Consider the following 20251-nt stretch of genomic DNA (forward strand, 5'->3'; position numbering starts at 1 on the left):
AATAAGTGAAAATAAAACCAGTTTTGCTTATAAATAATACATCAGGTAAAAATATTTAATGCAGTATTAAACTATGATAAATGAAATAAGAAATGAATAAAGATAGAAAAAGATTTTAGCCATAAGAATGATAAAACACTAGAACAACAACAACAACAAAAAAACACTAGAACAGGCAGTTTTCAGTCTTCATCCTAAAAGTCATGTTCTGCATGGGTATCATTCATCTGACTGAACATGGTGGTTGGCACAAATGGTCTTTGATACAGATTTCAGCTCTATGGTTCATAATTCAATTATTCTGCTCAGCATAAAAAAATGAGAGAGAGAGAGAGACAGAGGATGAGTGGAAACTTTTGATTGCTCCTAACATCACTATCTCTCCCTCAACTCAAAAGATTTATTTGCACAAAATACCTTGGGTCTTTGTAGAATGGGAAGTACCAGGAGAACACAAGGTAACAGAGTTAGCATATAAAACTGAACAGGTAAGAGATTCAGAAAGAATTATATCAAAACCGAACAAGAAAATCTACACTAACATTGCCCATTTTGTGAATGAGCTATACTATAAAATTTCAAGGTCTACAAAAATGTCCTCTCATAATGCTCTGTTTCCAGGCAAGAAATAAAAAAACTAAACTATATCACAGCAATTATAGCATAGATCAAAATTTTCTACCAGGATTTCTGCTAAAGTGTTTGGAAGAGAAGGCTATAATAAACAACAAACAGTATTAAAACTCTGAACACACAGCAGGATATCTCAGAGTAACAATCTGAGTTCCAGGCTGCCTATATCATAAGTAATAAGAGATATTCATCTAATTCAACCCCTTTGAGTTCTCTTTAAGAATAAGTCAGGGAACATAATGTTTAAAATAACAAAAGTTAAATTTTATCATTAAGCTAAAAACCAAGCTTTGTTTTCTATTTTGTACTAAAATAGTGTACTAAAGTTACAATATTAATAACATTATGTAATAACAGAAATAATATTTGGCTCATTTATTTTAAAGTATTTTCTAATTAAACAAGATCACAAATTCATTTTAATATAAAGCTAGTATAAAAAAACTATTTTTCACTTGTAAAATGAACTGAAGATTAAAATTTTAAAATAAAATTTAAGAAGTATTACCTTCAAATAAACTGAGGTCTCTTCGTAGCCGTGGTCCATAAAGCCCTTCTAAAATACTCTCAAAACCTGTGTTATTAAAGAGAGAAAAGTATATTAGCTACTAAAAAAGCTTATCCATACACTCTACGTGAGAGTGAATGTGTGTGTGTGTGTGTGAACGCGCACACGCTCAGTTGCATCTGATTCTGTGACTCCATTGGACAGTAGCCCACCAGACTCCTCTCTCCATGGAATTTTCCAGGCAAGAATACTACAGTGAGTTGCCATTTCCTACTCTAGGGCGATTTTTCCAACCTAGGGATCAAACCCATGTCTCTTGTGTCTCCTGCAATGGCAGGTGGATTCTTTACCACTGTGCCACCTGGGAAGCCACACTCTACATGAATCCGATAATTTTAACATACTATGAGGTGTCATTTTCCCTTTAGATGAATTAACCTGAACTGGGAATATGTAAAACAGTAAAAAGTCACACAATCACTACCAGGAATTATGACTGTAAAAATATGTATGTATATAAATATTCAAATGTAAATATTCACTTCTAAAACAAGTAAACTTCTTTGTCATTTTGAAACATTCCCAGGTTAAAATAATGGGCAGGTTTGTTTTGCAATGACTTTGTAGAGAGGAAAAGAATAATTGGAAAATACATGAATCACAATCCTGTTTATACTGGTTACGAAAAAAAGTTAACTTTTTAAAAAGTAGCATCTTTAACTTCAATTTTATAAGTGAGTAAATGAGTGTCAATAGGGAGAAATTCTTGCAATTTCTTACAATTTAAACCTACTTACACAAAATAAAACAATTCTGCCTTGTTTTAAGGGAAAAGTTTAAACGTACAATTTAAATTCTTACAATTTAAACCTACTTGCAAAAATTAAAAAACAATCTTGCCTCGTTTTAAGGAAAAAATTACTGAAAATCTTATTAACAAAACTCTAGTTCATGAATTCATAGAGTATACTACTTTCTGAATATACTAAGATTTTATAATTTTCTTTTTGAAGTCTGTATCATATTCAGTATTAAGAAGGTTACTGACAAACTATAAGACATCCAGAGGAAAATGGGCAGGATGGCAAAATAACTGGGAAAACAAGAAAAGTAACTACTTTAAGGATGTTTAAATTATGAAGGAAAAAAACTAAACACAGTATGATAGACCTGAAAAATGAACTATAAAGTAGATTTTCTATGTAGTTATTTTTAAACTATAAAACAGTAGAAATATTTCTATAGGAATGTTTCATAAATCATAAAATGTTTTTAAAAAACAAAAACCTCTATAATCAAGATGCATGTTAAAATCAATGATGTCAGTCAAAAAGTGACAACATTGTTTAATTTAGTAGACTATGAAGAAACAATGCATCTTAGAACTAATGTCTTAAATTTTACCAAATAAGGTAGGTAGCTACCATGATACTTGGTAAATACGTACTTTAATAAAAATTTCTGTGAAATGATTCAGAGCTAGTTCCCACAGTGGAAAGTTCAGGTAGAAAAGTGAATGAACTCCCAAGAATGCTTTCAAGAATGCTTACAGAAAAGACTTACTATTAGACAAAGATTCAGATGAAACAACCCCCAAATCTCTATTAACAAGATATTCATTTTCTGTGATCAATTTACTCCAAAACTAATACTGCAAACAACTACTTTAGGATACTATTCTGTGGTATTTTGGACAAACTGTATAGGCCCTCCCTAGATAAGCATACTGAATTTAAACAATGACTATTTCCTAGATTTAAGTCTGAAAAGAAAGCAAACAGGGACTTACATTCCTGTTCTACTAGGTTTCCCAACTCTTCAAAAGATAAGACCAAGGTCTTATACATATAGCCTGCTAAGATTTATTCATATTGCATAGGATTGGTGCTAAATTAAACGATACCTTTAGTTAAAAAGTTTTGTTTTTTGTGTGCTTATAGAAACACAATTGATGTTTGTATATTGACTGCATCTGAAGACATTGCTGAACTCTAATTATAATAATTTATCTGGAAATGCTCTTCAGTTCAGCTCAGTCGCTCAGCCGTGTCCGACTCTTTGCGACCCCATTGACTGCAGCATGCCAGGCTTCCCTGTCCATCACCAACTCCCAGAGTTTACTCAAACTCATGTCCATTGAGTCAGTGATACCATCCAGTCATCTCATCCTCTGCCATCCCCTTCTTCTCCTGCCTTCAACCCTTCCCAGCATCAGGGTCTTTTCCAATGAGTCAGTTCTTCACATCAGGTGGCCAAAGTATTGGAGTTTCAACTTCAACATCAGTCCTTCCAATGAATATTCAGGGCTGATTAGGATTGACTGGTTTGAGCTCCTCGCAGTCCAAGGGACTCTCAAGAGTCTCCTCCAACACCACAGTTCAAAAGCATCAATTCTTCGGTACTCAGCTTTCTTTATAGTCCAACTCTTCCATTCATACATGACTACTGCTCTACATACACAAATATATCATCTATAGATAATAGTGAGTTCAGTTCAGTCGCTCAGTCGTGTCCGACTCTTTGCGACCCCATGAATTGCAGCACGCCAGGCCTCCCTGTCCATCACCAACTCCCGGAGTTCACTCAGACTCATGTCCATCGAGTCAGTGATGCCATCCAGCCATCTCATCCTCTGTCGTCCCCTTCTCCTCTTGCCCCCAATCCCTCCCAGCATCAGAGTCTTTTCCAATGAGTCAACTCTTCGCATGAGGTGCTCAAAGTACTGGAGTTTCAGCTTTAGCATCATTCCTTCCAAAGAAATCCCAGGGCTGATCTCCTTCAGAATGGACTGGTTGGATCTCCTTGCAGTCCAAGGGACTCTCAAGAGTCTTCTCCAACACCACAGTTCAAAAGCATCAATTCTTCGGTGCTCAGCCTTCTTCACAGTCCAACTCTCACATCCATATATGACCACTGGAAAAACCGTAGCCTTGACTAGATGGACCTTTGTTGGCAAAGTAATGTCTCTGCTTTTCAATATGCTATCTAGGTTGGTCATAACCTTTCTTCCAAGGAGCAAGCATCTTTTAGATAGATAATGGTAGGTTTTGGTTTTTTTTTCTTTTTTAATCCTTATAGATTTTTTTTTTCTGGCTCTTGCTTCACTGTCTTATCTAGGACCTCAATATGATGTTGAAAATTGGTGGTGGCAGTGAGCATTGTTGACTTACACCCGATCCAAATGGGAAAGCATTCCAAGTTTTATTATTAATAAGTATGTTTGTTGTTTTAATAGAAATACTGCTTATCACACTAAGGAAGTTCATTCCATGTCTAGCTTGCTAGGAGGGTTTTCCTGCCATGCAAAGATACTGAATTTTATCAAATCAATCAATCAGTTTATATTTGATTTAAAATATTGTATTCCAGGTATATAACACAGTAATTCAATATTTTTATAGGCTACACTCCATATAAAGCTATTATAAAATACTGACTATATTCCTTGTGCTGTAGATTACAATCCTATAACTTATTTATTTCATACCTAGTAGTCTGTACCTCTCAATCCCTTTCACATACTTTGCCCATTCTTTCACTCCTCTTCCCTCTGGTAACTACTAGTTTGTTCTTTCTGTAAGTCTGTTTCTGTTTTGCTATATTTGTCAGTGATCAATTAAATTAGTTTTAGTTTTTAGATTTCATTTATAAGTGAAAAGATACAGTATTTGTCTTGCTCTGTCTGATTCATTTCACAAACCACAATACCTTCTAAGTCCATCCACCTTGTCACAAATGACAAAATTTCTTTCTTTCTCATTTTTTACAGGTGAGTACCAAATTTGACTTTACCTATAGATGGTAAAGAATCTGCCTACAATGCAGGAGACCAGGGTTTGATCCCTGGGTCAGGAAGACCCCCTAGAGAAGGGAATGGCAACCCACCCCAGTATTCTTGCCTGAAGAATTTGATGAACAGAGGAGCCTGGCAGGCTACAGTCCATAGGGTTGCAAAGAGCTGGACATGACTGAGAAACTAACACTTTCACTTTCCAAATTAAATTCTTAAAATCTATGACTTTCCTGGTGGCTCAGACAGTAAAGAATTTACCTGCAATGCATGAGATCTGGGTTTGATTCCTGGGTCAGGAAGATCCCCTGGAGAAGCGAATAGCAACTCATTCCAGTATTCTTGCCTGAAGAATTTCATGGACAAAGGAGCCTTGTAGACCACAGTCCATGGGGTCGCAAAGAGTTGGACATGACTGAGTAAATAACACTTTCACTTTTCACCAAATTTATTTTGAATTTATTGAAATAACCATGTCATTCTTTCTTAAATCTCTTAATATAGTGATACAGTGAATTACATTGAATAAAACTCCCATTCTTGGGAAAATCCAACATTATCATGAGATATATTTGCTGGTTTCTTGATTAGCCTTTTCAAATTTTGGCATCTATGGTCACTAATGAGCCTGGTATGTAAATTTCTTTTGTACTTGATCAAGAATTTATATGAATGTTATGCTACTCTCATAAAATGAGTGGCAATGTCCTTTCTTTTCCTCTTCTCTGAGAAAATATTAAGAAATACAGGATGCCTTGCTTGAGCATTTAATATGCCAGGAATGTCAGCTGGGAATAAAGTCTTTCTGAAGCACTCACCACTGATCAAATTTATTTCACTGTTAAAGCAGGGGTCCCCAACCCTTGGACAATGGACCTCTACCAGTTCATGGCCTGTTAGGAACCAGGCCACACAGCAGGAGGTGAGTGGCCGGGTGGGTGAGTGAGCAAAGCTTCATCTGTATTTATAGCTGTTACCCATCACTCACTCACATTATCAACCGAGCTCAGGAAAACAAGCTCAGGGCTCCCACTGATTCTGCATTATGGTGAGTTGTATAATTATTTCATTAGATAGCACAATGCAACAATAACAGAAAAAAAGTGCACAATAAATGTAATTCACTTAATCATTCTGAAACCATTCACTCCACCCCAGCCCCATCCATAGAAAAATTGTCTTCCGTGAAATGGGTCCCAGGTGCCAGAAAGGTTGGGGACAGGCTATGATAAAGGACTATTCACAAATTCTGTTTCTTACATTAATCATAGTTTTCTGGGAACTTGCCCATTTCAACTATATTTTCCAATTTATTTGCATAAGATATTGCCTTGTATGTTTCTATCTTAATGTCAACAGTATTGGCAGTCATGTCCTTTTTGCTTCTCATTCCACATATTGATTACTTATTTTTCTTTTTCTTCAGCTGAGCTTATTAAGTTTCTCTTTTTTTAATATTTAGAAAGAATTCTTTTTTGATTCCTTGATCCTCTCTATTGCATGTTTGTTTTCTTACCCATTAATTCCTGTTTCTGTTTTTATTTCCACCTCCCCTTTATTTTGCTCTTATTTTTTCTTCTTGAAATGGATTTTAGCTAACTTTCAGCCTTTTTCTCTAACATATGCATTTAAAGTTGTTGATTTTCATCTAATAAGCTGCATTCCACAACTTTTAGTATGTCATATTTTCTTATCATTCAATCTAAATATTTCCTAATTTCCATTATCTTCTTTTTAGATTTCAAACATACAGTGTACCCTTTTCATAAATATCTAACTTAATTATACTGTAGTAAAGGAAAATGTCCAACATGATTTCAATCCTTTGAAATTTTCTGAGATTGTTTTTATGGTCAACACATAATTTTTGAAAATTCTCTACATATGCTTGAAAAGAATGTGTACTCTAAAACTGTTGGATGCAACATTGTGCTTTTTAATCAACCTTATACAGTTTTGGGTTTTCATGCCTGTTTTTTTCTATCAATTGTTGAGAAAAGTAAGTACAATCTTCTATGAAATTGTGGCTTTGTCTATTGCTTTTGTATTTCTTCAAAATTCAGCTTTACAAGTTTTTGACGCCATGTTATAAAGTCCTTATAATTTTATAATTGTTATATCATCCTGGTGAACAGAACTTTATATAATTATGAAGCAAACCTTTTTATTTCTAGTAATGATTTTTGCATTTGTCTCCCTAATGTGTTTTTCAATTATTTCTTTACAACCTTTCTGTATCATTAAATAACATGTAATTTCTATTTTAAAAAAAATACTATGACATTTTGCCAAAATTCAGTAATTTAAAAAGAGTTTATATTTAAGTTTAAATTCCTTATCTGTTTTTGTTCTATTGTATCAAGCTTCTATTTTTCACCTCTCTTGCAAACTTTGGAATTTACTGAATATTTATCACTTAATTTTCTTTTTCCTCTATCAGTATGAAAATTATGCCTTCTATTTTCATACTTTTTGATGTTATCCCAGAAATTAGGATATAGGTCTAACATTAATCAGATCCTTACTCATCCTTCCATGATTAGACCTCCTTCCAATTTATGCTATTGTTCTATATATTTCACTAAACATTATGTTCTTTTATGTTTGCACACACATTTACCACTGTCTCTGCTCTTCATTATGTATCATATCTCAGAGTATTGATCTAGGAATATTTTCCCTCTGCCTTAAGTATCTCCTTTACTGAATTCCTGTTGTTAACACCTTTCCTAAGACTCCCATCAAAAGTATCTAAGTTGTTCTCACAATATACTTCAATATACTTGCATGCTGCTATCTCTCCCTCCTATATTTTACTTTTCTTTCTCTTTTCTTAACTGCATTTGGTTAATTTCTTCTACTATATATATATTCCACTTCACAAATTCCATCTATTGCGCAATCAACTGACAAACACATCCTCTTTTTTAGTCGTTTTATAAAGATAAAATTGTCATACAATACTATGCACCAATTTTAAAAAATAAAGTTCAGTAAGTGTTGATAAATGCATACTCTCATTTAACTAAAAACATAATCAAGCATAGAATATTTCTATCAACTCAAATAGTATCTTTGCGCCATCTGATTAAATTTTCTGGAACAACCCAAAGCCCTATTTTCTGTCATTATACATTAGACCTGTCTTTTCTATACCTGCATATAAATGGAATCAGAGCATATATTGTTTTGAGTCTAGCTTCTTTTGTTCAGCAACCTGTTAATGAGATTTATCCACACTGTTGCATGGATTAACAGTACTTTTACTTTCTATGGATATAGGACAACTTATTTATTAAGTCTCATGTTGATGGACATTTGAGTGTTTGAAAGTGTTTGTGAATAAACATTATCATTTCTCTTGAATAAAATGTTATTTCTGGGCTGAGTGGTAAGATTTTTTTGATTGTTAATACTTTAAGGAACTGAACAGCTGTTTTGCAAAACAGCTGTATTCTTTGACATTCCCACCACAGTAATATGTGAGAGAGTCAGTTGCACCACATCCTTATCAACATTTAGCACTGTCAATCTTTCTAACTTTAGCCACTCTAATAAATATGTATGGGCGTATAATTGTGGTAGTAATTTGCAATTTCTTAATGAATAATGATTTTAAGCATTCTTTCTATAGAAATATCGTTATTTTGTTATGGCAACAGAGTTATACTTGCTTCATAAAGCAAACTGGGAAATGAACCATCCTTTTCTATTTTCTGAGTTTGTATGGAGTAGTATCTATTCACTAACTGGAAACCAGACCTGGAGTTTCTTTTCAGCAAAGTTTTACATTATGAATGCTGCTTTTTAATTCAACAGAAACCTATTCAAGTTATATATTTCTTAATTGACCAGTTTTGGCTGTTTGTATCTTATAATTTATTCATCTAAAATTGTGCAAAAGATTTTCATACTACCCTTTTAGTGTCTGTACAATCTGCAGTGATATCCCTCTTTCATTTTCTGTATCAGTTTAGTTACCTGCTCTACTTTTTTATTGATCACTCTGGCCAAAATTTTAGCAATTTTACTGATTTTTTTCAAAATACCACTTGTGGTTTCAATAATTTTATTGTCCATCTTTTTCTATGTTGTTTTATTCTACCCTATCTTTATTATAGTCTTCCCTATAATTACTTTTTGCTTTATTATCTTTGCACTTATCTTTCTAGGTTATTAAGGTAAAAGCTTAGAATACTGATAAGTGACTTTTGTCCTTTTCTAATAAAAGCATCTGAAACTATACAATTCTCCTTACTCACTACTTTAGATAAATCTCATAAACTCTGATAAATTATCTTTTCATTTTCATTCAGTTAAAAATGTTTGTAATTTCGCTTATGGTGCCTTATGTGCCCAGGTTATATCATGTACTGTTTAATTTCTAAATATTTGGGAATTTTCCAGAAATCTGTTACTGAATCCCAATTGAATTCCTTGTGTTCATAAAACATGCTTTGTTAGGTTACAATCATTTTAAATTTATTGACACTTGATTTCCAGGTAGTATATGATATACTATGTTGGTGAATATTCCATGAACACTTGAAAAGAATGTGTATTTGCAGTTGTTAGGGGGCATGTACTATAAATGTCCTTTAGGCCCAGCTGACAAAATGTTCTTTAAGTCTTCTATATTTCTATTGGTTTTCTAATCTTTCTCCTCTAAGTTCTATCAGTTTTTGTGTCATATATTTTGAATCTCTGATATTAGATGCATATTTTTTTAACCTTATGTCTCCTTTGTGAATTGATTTCATTATTATAATAAAATGGTCCTCTTTATCCTTGTTCTAAAGTCCTGTAAGAGCTTTTGCGCACCAAAGAAAACCATAAAGCAGACTAAAAGACAACCCTCAAAATGGGAGAAAATATTCGCAAAGCAACTGACAAAGGATTAATCTCCAAAGTATACCAGCAGCTCATGCAACTCAATATAAAAAAGAAAAACAACCAATCAAAAAATGGGTAGAAGACCTAAATAGACATTTCTTCAAAGCAGACATATAGATGGTCAACAAACACATGAAACAATGCTCAACATAGCTCATTATTAGAGAAATACAAACCAAACTACCATCGGGTATCATCTCAGTGTCTGTGATGTTCATTTATGTTGTAGCACATATTATTACTTCACCCTACATTTGTACATCCATGTGATAGCTGATGGACTGTTTTCACTTTTTTGGCTTATTGTCAATAATGCTGCTATGTATATTTGTGGACATATATTTTCATTTCTATTGGGTAGGTACACACAGAAATGAAATTTCTAGGCTATATGGTATTTTTATGTTTAACATTTTAGGAAACCACCAAACTGTTTTGCAATGTGCCTAGACCATTTTATACTCCCACTAGTAATTTCTTCAGTCTTACCACTTGTTTTTTCAATTATAGCCATTTTGGTGAGTATGAAGTAGTATCTCATTTTCCTAGTGACTAATGATATTGAACATCTTATTATGTGTTTATTGGAGTAGGAAATGGCAACCCACTCCAGTATTTTTGCCTGGAAAATTCCATGGACAGAGGAGCCTGGTGGGCTACAGTCCACAGGGTCACAAAGAGGGAGACACGACTGAGCATGCACACTGTATTACTGGTAATTCACATATGTTCTTCAGTAAAATGTCTATGCAAATCCTTTGCTTATTTTTCTTTTTTAAGTATTTATTTGGTTGCAGATTCTAGTACCCAGACCAAGGATCGAATCCATGTCCCCTGCATTTGAAGTATAGAGTCTCAACCACCAGACCAGAGAAGTACCTGCTTATTTTTTAGTTGGGGTCATTTGCCTTTTCATTATTGAGCTACGAAAGCTCATATGGATATAGGGTCCTTATCAGATATATGATCTATCTGCAAATATTTTCTACAAGTCAGTGGGTTGTCTTTTCACTTTCATAATGATGTCTTCTGAAGCACAAAGTTTTGTAACTTTTTTTAGTTACAATTTGTCAATCTTTTTTGTGTGTATCTGTTTTTAGGCTCCCCATTATTTGTCTACTCCTAAGTGAATACCACAATGTGTTAAGGATTACTATTTGATGATTTAAAAAATATTCTTAGTATCACTCAATGACTTTCTTAACAAAGGTTCAACATATCATTTATTGGAGCTACTCTTGCTTATAGTTTCTATGATCAACTAAAAATGTCAACTCAAAAGAAAAAAATTTTTTTTTGGTATATGGATGTAGCCAAATTATATCCAGTAAACTTATTATACTCTTCTGATTGTTTTAATAATATACCTGTGGATTCTCTTATATTATTATATACAAATGCCTATGGAAAACTACAACTGTAAGTCCTTTCAAATCACTGTGCTTCCCTGCTCTTTAATTTTATTTTGCCTAAGGCCTCCACTTAATAATAAACAGAACTGGAAACACCCTACATACACAAGAAGAAAGATGAGAATTACAGCATGCTTCACATCCAAAACTGCAACACAGAAGACAATGGAATGACACCTTGAAAGTGCTGAAACTATCAACCCAGAATTTTGTACGTAACAAAAATATCCTTCAAAAATAAAGGTGAAATAAAAACATTTCAGACTGACAAAAACTGAGAGATTACCAGAAGACCTGCACTACAAGAAACGTGAAAGAAAATTCTTCAGGCAGAATATATTACAACCCAGACATTTGGATCTACAGAAAGAAATGAAGATTCCTCCAAAAGGATAAAGATGAAAAGAAATGTAAAAGAAAATTTCCCATTTGAGGGGACCAAATCAAACTTGAAAGCTTTTGCATAGCAAACCACAAACAAAATGCAAAGACAATCTACAGAGTGAAAGAAAATATTTGCAAATGATGTGACTGACAAGGGCTTAATTTCCAAAATATGAAAACAAATCATACAACTTAACAAAAAAACTAAAACCCTATCAAAAAATGACCAGGAGACCTAAACTGACAATTCTTCAAAGAAGACATACAAATGGCCAACACAACCTGGAAAGCTGTGTATGCTGCATCTTGGCAGGTGCTTTAGCACCTTCAAAAGTCAGTTTTTCTAGGTTGATTCAGTGAGGTTCATAAATGTATTGTTTGGTTTATAGTTCCAAGTCAACTGATTTTCCTGATTAGTGGTAAGATAGAACAATACTAAAAAGAAACTTTGCTAAGAAAGAGATTTAGTAAAGGAACTAATATTTCCATAATCCAAACTCTTAACTACTTACATTTCTGGGAGGAAAAAACAAAAACTAAGTGGCCATTTTAATTACTTAGACCATGTTTCCCCTGTGGGGCTAAACCTTATATGGTTTTCTGTCAGAATTTCTCCTCTTTTTCAATACATAAACATCATTTTTCATCCTATAATACAGGTTGCCTTCACAAATGCATATTAGCTGAAAGAATTTCAGTTAAAAAAAACACACACACACATGGAAAACCGTATGGAGGTTCCTTAAAAAACAAGTAGAGCAACCATATGATCCAGCAATCCTACTCCTGGACATATATCTGGGTAAGATGAGAACTCAGTTTGAAAAGATATATGCACCCCGATGTTCATAGCAGTACTATTTAAGACATCCAAGACAAGGCAAGCAACTTATGTGCCTATCAACAGATGAATGGGTAAAGATGTGGTACACACACACAGGAATAAAGAATAAAATACTGCCATTTGCAGTACATGGATGGACCTCGAGACAATCATAAGCAAGTCAGATGTGAAAGATAAATATCACATGGTGTCATTTAAGTATGAAATCTTTAAAATAATACAAATAAGTTTATTTACAAAACAGAAACAGACTCAAAGACATAGAAAACAAATTTATGGTAAGGGGAAAGGAGGAGGGATATATTAGGAGTATGAGATAAAGAGAAACACACTACTATGTATAAAATAAACAACGAGGATTTACTGTATAGTACAGGGAACCATATTCAATATCTTGGAATACTCTATAATGGAAAAGAATCTGAATATATACATAAACACACACACACATCTGAATCACTTTGCTGTACACCTGAAATTAGCACAATAATGCAAATCAACTATACTTTAATCTTTAAAAACACAGTTTCCCAGTTTTAATTGCCCTAAAAGATAACTGACCAAAGTAAAAATAGTAGCAATACTGGTTAACAGCGTATGTGAGATTTTTGCAAGTAACATATTTGATAAAGAATTTATATATAGAAAATATAAAGAACTCTTGAAAAAAATCCCTCAAATATTTTTAAAAAGAAAATATAAAGAACTCTTGAAAAAAACCCTCAAATTTTTTTAAAAGACATATCACCAAAGAAGACAAAGGGATGGAAAATTAGCATATGAAAAGTACTTACATTTATCATTGATATGCAAATTAAAAACCCAACAAAACGTCACTACATACCTACTAGAATGTAGGTATCATGTGGCTAATATCACATGCTAGTAAAGATGCACAGCAACTGGATTTCTCATAAACTACAGGATAGAATGCTAAGTGGCACAACTACTTTGGAAAACAATTTGACAGTTTCTAGTGGTGTTGGCAATGGCACCCCACTCCAGTACTCTTGCCTGGAAAATCCCATAGACAGAGGAGCCTGGTAGGCCGCAGTCCATGGGGTCGCTAAGAGTCAGACACGACTGAGCGACTTCATTTCACTTTTTACTTTCATGCATTGGAGAAGGAAATGGCAACCCACTCCAGTGTCCTTGCCTGGAGAATCCCAGGGATGGGAGAGCCTGGTGGGCTGCCATCTATGGGGTCGCACAGAGTCGGACACGACTGAAGTGACTTAGCAGTAGCAGTGGTGTTGGAGAAGACTCTTAAGAGTCCCTTGGATTGCAAGGAGATCCATCCAGTCCATTCTAAAGGAGATCAGTCCTGGGTGTTCTTTGGAAGGAATGATGCTGAAGCTGAAACTCCAGTACTTTGGCCACCTCATGCGAAGAGTTGACTCATTGGAAAAGACTCTGATGCTGGGAGGGATTGGAGGCAGGAGGAGAAGGGGACGACAGAGGATGAGATGGCTGGATGGCATCACCAACTCGATGGACATGAGTTTGAGTGAACTCCGGGAGTTGGTGATGGACAGGGAGGCCTGGCGTGCTGCGATTCATGGGGCCGCAGAGTTGGACACGACTGAGCGACTGAACTGAACTGAATAAGCTAAACACACACTACCACATGATCCAACAATCTTACTGCTAGATATTTAACCAACAGACATGAAAACTATCTTCATACAAAAACCTGTACACAAGTTTTGTAGAGTTTCATTCACAGCTACCCAGTGTCCTTCCACTGCTGAATGGATAAACTGATATAAGAGAACACTATGAAGCAAAAGGAATAAACTATTGATACATGCAACAACATGAATATATCTCAAATGCATATCATTATGTGAAGGAAGCTAGAATCAAAAGTACATGCTGTATGATTCCATTTATATAACACACTGGAAATAGCAAAACTATAGGGTCAAAATCAGATCAATGGTTCCTAGTGCCTGGGAGTGGGTAAGGAGATGACTATCAGAGGGAAGAAAATAACTTTTGAATATGGTGGAACTGTTGTATATACTGAATGCCTAGGAGTTGGTTAGCCAACTCTTAGTGTGTCAGAACTATACTCTGTAAATCATACCTTAATAAACCTGGCCAATGGGACTTCCTTGGCAGCCCAATGGTTAGGACTCTGCACTTTCACTGCAGGAGGCATGGGTTCAATTCCCTATCAAAGAATTAATATTCTGCAAACCACATGGCACAGTAGTAAAGAATGTTCTTGCCAATGCAGAAGACGCTGGAGACTCGGGTTCAATCCCTGGGTCAGAAAGATCCCCTAAGGAGGAAATGGGAATCCACTCCAGTATTCCTGCCTGGAAAACCCCATGGACAGAAGAGCCTGGTGGGCTACAGTCCATGAGGTCCCAGAGTCAGACATGACTGAGTGAGCATATATGCAAGCTGTCTGGGGCAGCCAAAAAAGAAACCTCACCAAAAAATTTTAAATATGCCATAGATGATTTCTGAAGCAGAGAAAGGTGGGAATCATTATTAAGAACTAGATGAACTGTGAGGTTAACACAGCTTGATAGGTTATCTTCATCAAAAATAAAGTCAACATGAATGATGTTAGGGTTTAGAGCAAATACAGAAGACTGAAAGTCAGATGTCACAGTAATCAGTGGATGTAGAAAGATAACAGCTTTCTGCATGCTGGTAGAATACTAAATTTGATACATGAAATTCAAAAATAAAAACCCTTTTGAACAGAAATAGAACAAAGATTTGAAAGCAAAAGTATGATACAAATACATACAGAAAAAACTATTTTCAAAAAAAAAAGGTTTTGAGACTAAAAGTATGAGAAGTCAAATATTAATATAAGTAAGGATAATGTGGTATTTTTGGATGAATGAGATTTTATAGGAGAGTTCATCACATGATCTCAATCCCTTCCCTGATAGGTGAAATCACCATCTATCCATCCATCTATCTATCTATCTATCTATCTATTTATATATATTCAATCCTCATCTTCTATTCTGGTCAGGTGTTCTTACCCTGTCTCAGCACTATTTCACAAACAATGTTCAGTCCTTTTTCTTTTCCTCTAAAGACCTCTACTTTTCATTTTTCATTCCTTCTTTTGTCTACTAAAGCCTAGGTCATCTAAGAAAGTATCCCTAATCAAACCATTCCTCATTAATTATCTGTTCATCTTTAAATGTCTGTTTTACTTATTTGTGCCACACAATTTAAAGACCTAAGTTTTATCAATGAAGCCTTTCCAAACTCAAGTGTAACTAAACTGAGTTCAGGTAACTGGGGTTCGGATAGTTTGATCTTTTAAATTTGAATATCTGAATTCAGAAATATCTTAAGAAATCCATTGTCTCCATAAGCCATATAGTGGCATTCTAATATTTGGCATGCAAACTTATTCCATGATGGTCTCATATTTCTGAATAGATGAACAAAACCTCAAGTAAACAGAAACCAAAACAAAAAACCCATCTCTCTTTAGAAGATACTCTGGTTTGGAAAATACAGTCACCAAATCTATTACAAATAAGTAAGAAGAATTAGTATTTTGTCCCAGTCCTACAACAAAAGACAAGCTCTGGGCAAAAATTTGAAGTCTCCCCACAAAAGGTCACATTTTCCTTTCCTATATTCTCTTTGACTCACTAATACCATTTCTGAAGGTCTAAAACTATGCTTAAACTAATCCTTCCTCATCCTGGTCAAATAGAGTTATACCTGAACTAATGATTACAGAAGGAGCATACTAAGTGACAGTGAGTAGTAGTGGGTAACTAAAGTGGAGTGGTGATAAAACTTGCTGATAAGTAACAATATTGTAAACTTGAGTGAGGGTAGGTACCCATTCTGATGCTCTTTGCATTCCTGACTCTGCTTATCCTAATGCTAATTATTAAAGTTGACCTGATAGCTAAAATTTAATACTGTATTTCTATAATGAAATATATCTGATACAATACTTTTCTATTTGTAAATATATCTTCAAATTCTTGAGTTGCTAGATTCAATTCTATGTTTTAAAGATCTAATTAAATGTATGTAATTCTCATTCAAGTAGAGAAAACTCTGACCTATGTAACATGGCAACTGACTATCTTTTCCTAAGGTCACAATTATTTAATGAAGTGCATCTTCAGTAAGTACTGGGATGATAAATCTATTTAAGTGTATCTTTACTTCCACAGTGGCTCAGACAGCAAAGCGTCTGCCTACAACGTGGGAGACCTGGGTTCGATCCCTGGGTCAGGAAAACCCTCTGGAGAAGGCAATGGCAACCCACTCCAGTACTCTTGCCTGGAAAATCCCATGGATGGAGGAGCATAGTAGGCTATAGTCCATGGGGTTGCAAAGAGTCAGACACGACTGAGTGACTTCACTCACTCTCTTCCATGGGCTTCCCTGGTGGCTCAGAGGTTAAAGGGTCTGCCTCCAATGCAGGACACCTGGGTTCGATCCCTGGGTTGGGAAGATCCCCTGGAGAAGGAAATGGTAACCCACTCCAGTATCCCATGGACAGAGAAGCCTGGTAGGCTACAGTCCATGGGGTTGCAAAGAGTCCGACACGACTGAATGACTCCATTTTCTTTTCTTTCTTTCTTTACTTCCATGGTGGTAAATCCATGTACTACATTCAGTATAAAACTGTACTGAGTAAAACTATAGTTTATACAAAATTTCAATACTTGGTATATGCTAGAATCCTGCTTTCAAATACTGACTCCTGAATTCAAAAGTAATGAACATTAAAGCAAAAGGCAAGAATTCAGACTTTGGAGGTGAAAAAGACAGGGAAAGGTGGTGTCAGAGAAGGTTTTCCAGAAATGAGGACATCCAAATTGAGTCTTAATAGAAGAATGGGAATTAGCTGGGCAAAACAAGGAAAGGCATATTATACCTTTAGCAAAGGAGAGCAGCATGCATAGATAGGGAAAAGAAAGCTTAATACTGTATGCTTGAATACAGCACTACCCAACAAAACTTTGTATAATGACCGAAAATGTTCTGTGTTGGTGCTATCCAAATAGGTGATGAAAAACTGATTTTTAAATTTTATTAAGTTTCAATTAATTCAAACAGCATGTCTAGAAGTAAAAAAGGTATGATAAAAATAAGAATGTGATTTGTAAGAAGGGTAATAGAAAAGCCTGGAGAGATGCACATGACATGGATACTGAAGGGCCTACCACATTCTGCCAAGTAGTTAGTTTTTATCCTGAAAGCCAAATGAGCCACGGCAGGCATTTAAGTAGTCAAGGGACAGGATTAGCTTTGCATCCAGAAAAGATCACTCAAGCAGCAAGTGGCACACAGACTAACATGAGGAAAAATGAATAAGGTTTAGAATGGTCAGAAAACCAGCAAAAATACAGCAGAGAAAACGAGAATGTAAGTTTAGGGAGAAGTATATCTAAGGAAAAAAAAAAAAAAAAAAGAATGCCTTTGAGTCATATAATACAATTAAATGGAAAAAATAATTAAATGGTGACAGAATTTCATCATTTTAAGGTGAGATTTCTGGCTTGAGAAATTGAGTGAACAAATATTCACTGAGATGGAAAATCCATGAAGTGTTTTTTTTATTTTTCAATTTTGCCTTATATGATTGGTAACTATACAAGGAGTTCACTTTTGTATATTCTAACTTGGATATGTGGGCATAAATTAAAACAAAAACATCTGGAGGTAGAAACTCAGTACACAGATGGAAGATGGAGTTTCATTTTCTAATTAATTGAAACCACTTTTCATCAAGTATCAGAATCAAAATGTTTTAAAATTACAATTTAAAAGTTTTTCTATTGTAGTTGCTAATATTATAATGATATTATTGTTTTTACTACAAATGTTCAGTATTTCAGTACATAATTGAAGAAAAGTTAGTGTGTCATCTGGTACCATGCTACCCACAAGCCCCCCTCCAAGCCTGCCAACACTCAAACCCTAAAAAAAGCCATACTGTATCCCAACTCAGGAATTCAGCCTACAACACATTCCAACCCCCCATTCTTGCCTTCAAAGTATGTCTAGATAACGCCTACATATTCTTAAAATCTTGGTTAAAAAAAAAAAAAAATCACTGAAACCCTAAAACTCCTAGAAGAAAACACAGCGGAAAAGCTCCTTGACATTGGTGTTGGCAGCAATTTTTTTTAGATATAATACCAAAAGCACAGGAAAACAAATGTAAAAATAAACAAGTGGGACTTCATCAAACCTTGCTCTGCACAGCAATGAAAATCAACAATGACCAAGCAATCTATAAAAATATTCACAAACAACATACCTGAGAAGAGGTTAATATCCAAAATACAGAACTCACATAATTCAATTGCAAAAAACAATCTGATTAAAAAGTGGACAGAAGAACTGAACAAACATTTCTCCAAAGATATACACAAATGACTACATGACCATGAAAGGTACTAAGTATCAATAATCATCAGGGAAATGTAAATCAAAACCACAATGAGATATCACCACACATGTGTTAGAATGTGCTAAGCCACTTCAGTCATGTCTGACTCTGTGCGACACCATGGACTGTAGCCCACCAGGCTCCTCTGTCCATGGGATTCTCCAGGAAAAAATACTGGAGTGGGCTGCCATGATCTCCTCCAGGGGATCTTCCCAACCCAGAGATCGAAGCCATGTCTCTCATGTCTCCTGCATTGGCAGGCAGGTTCTTTAGCACTAGCACCACCTGAGAAGCCTCCTGTTAGGATGGCTGTCATCAAAGAGACAAAATATAAGTGTTGTGGAGGGTGTGGAGAAAAGGGAACCCTTGTGTACTATTGGTGGGAATGTAAACTGGTGCATCCACTATGGAAAACAGGATGGAGGGGCCTCAAAAAATTAAAACAGAACATATGATCCAGCAGTTCCCCTTCTGGGTATATATCGAAAGGAAACAAAAATCACTCTCTCAAGAAAATATGTGAATCTGTGTGTTCATTGCAGCATTGCTTACAGCGGCCAAATGTACTAAGGAAACAATCTATGTGTCCATCAGTAGATGAACAGATAAAGAAGATGTGACATGACATGGATCAACAATGGAATATTATTCAGTCATGAAAAGAAGGAAATTCTGCAATGACATGGATGAATCTAAGGACACTGTGCTAAGTAAAATTAGCTAGACAAAAACAAACTGGATGATCTCCCTTATATGTGGAATTTGGGAAAAAAAAAGAAAATCAAACTCAGAGAAAGAGAGGGTGGAACAGTGGTTACCAGGGACGGGAGTGTTAAGTAGAGATGGAGCACTGTTAATCAAAGAGTATACACATTCCATTGTAAGATGAATAAGCCCTGGGGATCTAATGTATACAGCATCATGACTATGAAAGAAAGAAAGTGAAGTCGCTCAGTCGTTTCTGACTCTTTGTGACCTTGTGGACTGTAGCCTACCAGGCTCCTCCGTCCATGGGATTCTCCAGGCAAGAATACTGGGGTGGGTTGCCATATCCTTCACCAGGGGATCTTCCAGACCCAGGGATTGAACCCGGGTCTCCCGCATCGCAGGTAGATGCTGTAACCTCTGAGCCACCAGGAAAGCCCCAGTAATATTGTGTTGCATACTTGAAATTTGCTAAGAAAGAAGATTTGGGAGAATGACATTGAAACATGTAAAATATCATGTAAGAAACGAGCTGCCAGTCCAGGTTCGATGCACGATACTGGATGCTTGGGGCTAGTGCACTGGGACGACCCAGAGGGGTGGTATGGGGAGGGAGGAGGGAGGAGGGTTCAGGATGGGGAACACATGTATACCTGTGGCGGATTCATTTTGA

General features: G+C 35.4%; 1 protein-coding gene across 5 annotated transcripts in view; it reads right to left on the reverse strand.

The window, feature by feature from the left end:
* The window catches only part of LCORL (ligand dependent nuclear receptor corepressor like), a 173747-nt gene that overhangs the window by 125225 nt on the left and 28271 nt on the right, over positions 1-20251 (reverse strand). For all 5 annotated transcript variants that reach the window (XM_070372176.1, XM_070372175.1, XM_070372174.1 and 2 more), the window contains exon 2: positions 1142-1207. In XM_070372176.1, the coding sequence (XP_070228277.1) occupies positions 1142-1207 (66 nt within the window). The remainder of the gene's footprint in view (positions 1-1141; positions 1208-20251) is intronic.

This window comes from Bos mutus, chromosome 6 (assembly GCF_027580195.1).
Source record: "Bos mutus isolate GX-2022 chromosome 6, NWIPB_WYAK_1.1, whole genome shotgun sequence".
Lineage (NCBI taxonomy): Eukaryota > Metazoa > Chordata > Mammalia > Artiodactyla > Bovidae > Bos > Bos mutus.